At 30.5% G+C, this 3,865-nt stretch overlaps 1 protein-coding gene across 1 annotated transcript; it reads right to left on the bottom strand.

Moving 5' to 3' along the window:
- Window positions 1-2,467: 2,467 nt before the first annotated feature.
- On the bottom strand, window positions 2,468-3,728 carry LOC130501899 (probable zinc transporter 10). The gene is made up of 2 exons (XM_056996707.1): window positions 3,262-3,728; window positions 2,468-2,926 (listed from the first exon to the last, which is right to left on the bottom strand). Exons 1-2 carry the CDS (start codon window positions 3,418-3,420, stop codon window positions 2,621-2,623), a joined length of 465 nt encoding a protein of 154 aa, XP_056852687.1. The 5' UTR covers window positions 3,421-3,728; the 3' UTR covers window positions 2,468-2,620.
- Window positions 3,729-3,865: the final 137 nt, after the last annotated feature.

Genomic DNA, 3,865 nt, shown 5'->3' with positions numbered 1-3,865 from the left:
TTTCTTTTTATCTGCATTTTAATTCAAAGCTTTTTTTTAAAAAAAAATATGTTTTAAATTTTTGTGCGTGACAATGAAAAAAAACTAAGAAGAAAACACATAAAATGATATGTTGAGAAATAATAAAGCTTGTGTACGTAAACGTAACCTAAGATAAGCCTAAATTTGGAACATATCCAGACAAATGGAGAATAAATTAAAAACATGTAAATTGAAAAGTAAACCCAACCGATCGAACTCGGTTAACAAGTAAACCTAACCAATACGAAGTACACTGACATTATTTATCCGCCGAACAGTGAGTCAGTGACCCAATGATTTTTTTTTCAGTGACCCAATGATTGAAAGACAACAATAACAGTGATTTTTCTGTGTAGTATATATTTAAATATCTTATGATAAGTTAAAGGGTCGTGAAGAGTGCATGTGAATGTCAGTTAGTCAGAGATACTTAATTGCAACATGTGGATCTCCAAGTCATTTTGGCATATATTTACAAAATCGCAAGCCTACTACTCCTAATCTCTCGACTTTTTCTTCTACAATATTTTATTGGCAGATCGGAGATCAATACATATATAAGAGATTTTTTTTTTTGTAGAACAAAATGCAAGGGATATCACCAACGGTAAGATTGACATCCTCCACATTACTTTGCAATTACATTGCAAAGCAACTCTGAACTCTTTAACCTGCCTGATCATATTTTCAACATGAATATCTCTCGTACGCCTGAAGTTCCATTCGGATCCCACCATTACTTCCGAGATAGTCGCAGATCTTGCTATACCCTATTTCAATCTTCCCTGATCCCCAAAAATGTCTATCAACCTACCAAATGCATTTGGTAATATATCTGATTCTGATTCATTGCCTATCAACAATGTGGAGTCATTTATAAAATACAATACATTAGTGTCTTGGATAATATATCTGATTGAAAGTATTCAACATTTCTCTTTACTTATTGTCTCAACATAAACAGATTTTTAATCCCTTTGGTTTACTTTATAAATGACTCCTCAAATCTATTTTCAGTGTAAATATATTTCTGGATGTTCCACTTATTAGGGATGTATGTGGAATTCTCTGATTCTCCCTTTGAGATGATGACACTTCAAGTTCATATATCTAGAATTAAATTCCCCTTTAGAATCAACAACATACCCACTTAAGATTATGTGTTAGTATATCTTAGATCATTTTGACTTTTGAGGCTTGTGAAAGTACAACGCATTAATGGTTTTAAATTGTGTTTTCATAGGCAAATATGTATATCTGCTAGTCATATAAGAGAAATTCATTGGGATCCACATAGTTAAATATGAATTTTATTCGGTTCTATAGATCTATTAATTCTAACAGAGATGCGAGGCTATTGAACTAACAGCACAGACTTTTCTTTGGGTCTTTTAAGCATGTATCAGATTGCACAAACATATATGGTTCCGTATCCTAGTTTAATCAGGAAATACATCTATCGATTAAAATTTGGTTATAGCATAAGGACTACTTATCTCGATAGAGAAGCAAACAAGCGACCTAAATAAAACATTGTCGACTTGATTTGATGACAAAGCAAGACTAGAAACGTCAAAACTTAGGAATGAAGACAACGTCAATCTCCAAGACTATACGTAATGAACATATAATTATTATTATAAAGTATACCAATCATAAAAAAAATTTAGATCAATAAGTTGGTCAATAAATCTTACCTCTATAGTGTTTACTAAACAAATTAAACCCACTTTAATAAAAAAAAATTCAGATTAAATGATTAAACATGATAATAGTTACTAAACGATTAAGCACATATTTATGTAGTCAATCAACAAGGTATACCAAAATTGAATTTCTTCGTAAATATTTTGAATCTGATTAACTAATGAATCAGTAAACTAACAATCCAATAATTTCACTATTTCTGATGAATAAATTATGGATCATACAAGCATGCATGTTTAAATAATAATAAAACAATCAAAACAGTAAATTGGTTTTCACCACAACTTTAGTAGATTCACGATCAAATATGGTTTATACGAACAAGCAAAAGTATATATATGTCAATAAATAATATTCATCAAACTTTTCAACATGTGCAAATATGATTTATATCAAATTCGTTCTACAGAAAATAAATTAACTTGTTTAATCTGAAATTCAATTTCAACCAACCCATTTTCGTAGAAAATGAGACCTAATTTCCAAAGAACATAATTTAAATTTTTAATTTTACAAGTTTTTCAATCCCAAAAATATAAGTTTGTGTCTATAGATATTTTGTTTTCAATATTTTTTTGAGCCATAAAACTATTTATTAATTTCTAAAAATGGAAAGGGTAAAAAAGACAAAAAAATATTTTATACTAAAAGAACAAAGATGGTGAATTTTCATTCTATTTTAGAAAATTTCCTAATAATATATGTACTAACCAAATTTTTATTTTATAATTATCCTGGTCACAATTTTTTTTAAATATAACAAATCCGAGTCCCTATGATTTACAAATCATTTTAAATTTTACAAACATATTTATTAATGATCTATATCATTTTGGGCTTATAACCCTTACATTTACAGGACGGCATTAGATAATGTACCACTGGCACATCATCAAGTCCACTTAGCCAAAACGGCCATGCCACCGGCACCAAGCAAAACTGCGGCGTATGATTTCAACTGAAGCTTGATGCTCCGTTGCATCTTTTGACCCATAAAATCTGCAGCAAGGAGATCAACTAAAGCCATGTAGATGAGTAGTCCACTCGAAGAAGCATTGAGCAGACCAACCGTTATGAGGGAGTTAGGGCTATTCTCTTTGTACGTTTTCGATAAGGCCATTCCTAGAACCACCCCAAAAGGTGTTGTGACTGCAAAAAAGAAGGCCATGACCACCTTTTTGGCGAACCTGTACTCGGCCTGCACGTGTTTTAATGTTTTTCATCATGATGCATCACATAATTCATCAAATAGTTATGTATTTAATTTATTATAAGACAGTTGATTTCAACAATAAAAGCTACTAAAACTTTTGTTCTCTATCTTGCTACTGGTATTCTATATTCACATTTATCTCCAATATTCATAAAATCAGTGGATTGTTAACTTATTCCCGCGATTACATTACATCACATGACTGCATGAGTCAATTTATTCAAGAAACAAAAACATTGAAGAAGCTAAAGCGTAGAGATAAACGGAGGGGGAACTGATTACATCTTTACCCATTAATTAATTGAAATGGAAAGATTAACCTGGAGGATGCAGCCGCCGAGACCCATGCCTTCGAACATTTGGTGGAAGCAAAGAGCAGCTATAAGGCCTTTGATAGTGCAAGTATTGTTAGTAGCTCCTACTGATAGTCCTATCACTATCGAGTGCACCACTATCCCTAGCTCCAATACCTGTTCCATTTATTCATTTCCCCGCCTTCAAATTAAGGTCTCCTATTTGGTTAAACTTATTTGTTTTGAACTAGAAAGAGGAAAGATGAAATGGATTTGATACGCAAGCCCTAGAAAAATAAGGAGAAATTGAAATACCATAAATTGGATATAACTTTCCAAAAATAAATTCAATCGAAAGTACATTTTAACATTTAAGTTTAGGTTTTAATTATTATTGTTTAGGATTTGGTATTTATGGATGTAGTTGGATTTATAAACTTAATTATTTGATGGTCTGCACCTTGTGCGGACTAATATGTATATACCTAAAAAATTAATTCTAATGTTTATTTTTATTAAAAATATTATTCAATTACATACTAATTTAAAATTAATATTATAAAATATAAAACTAATTATTAATATTGTAAAACACTCTATTTAATTATGTTCTTTTCATAGTTTTATTTAT

The sequence above is a fragment of the Raphanus sativus genome, unplaced genomic scaffold (genome assembly GCF_000801105.2).
Source record: "Raphanus sativus cultivar WK10039 unplaced genomic scaffold, ASM80110v3 Scaffold0322, whole genome shotgun sequence".
NCBI classification, from domain to species: domain Eukaryota; kingdom Viridiplantae; phylum Streptophyta; class Magnoliopsida; order Brassicales; family Brassicaceae; genus Raphanus; species Raphanus sativus.
Note: the sequence above shows the minus strand (reverse complement) of the source record. Positions and strands in the feature narration are given on the sequence as shown.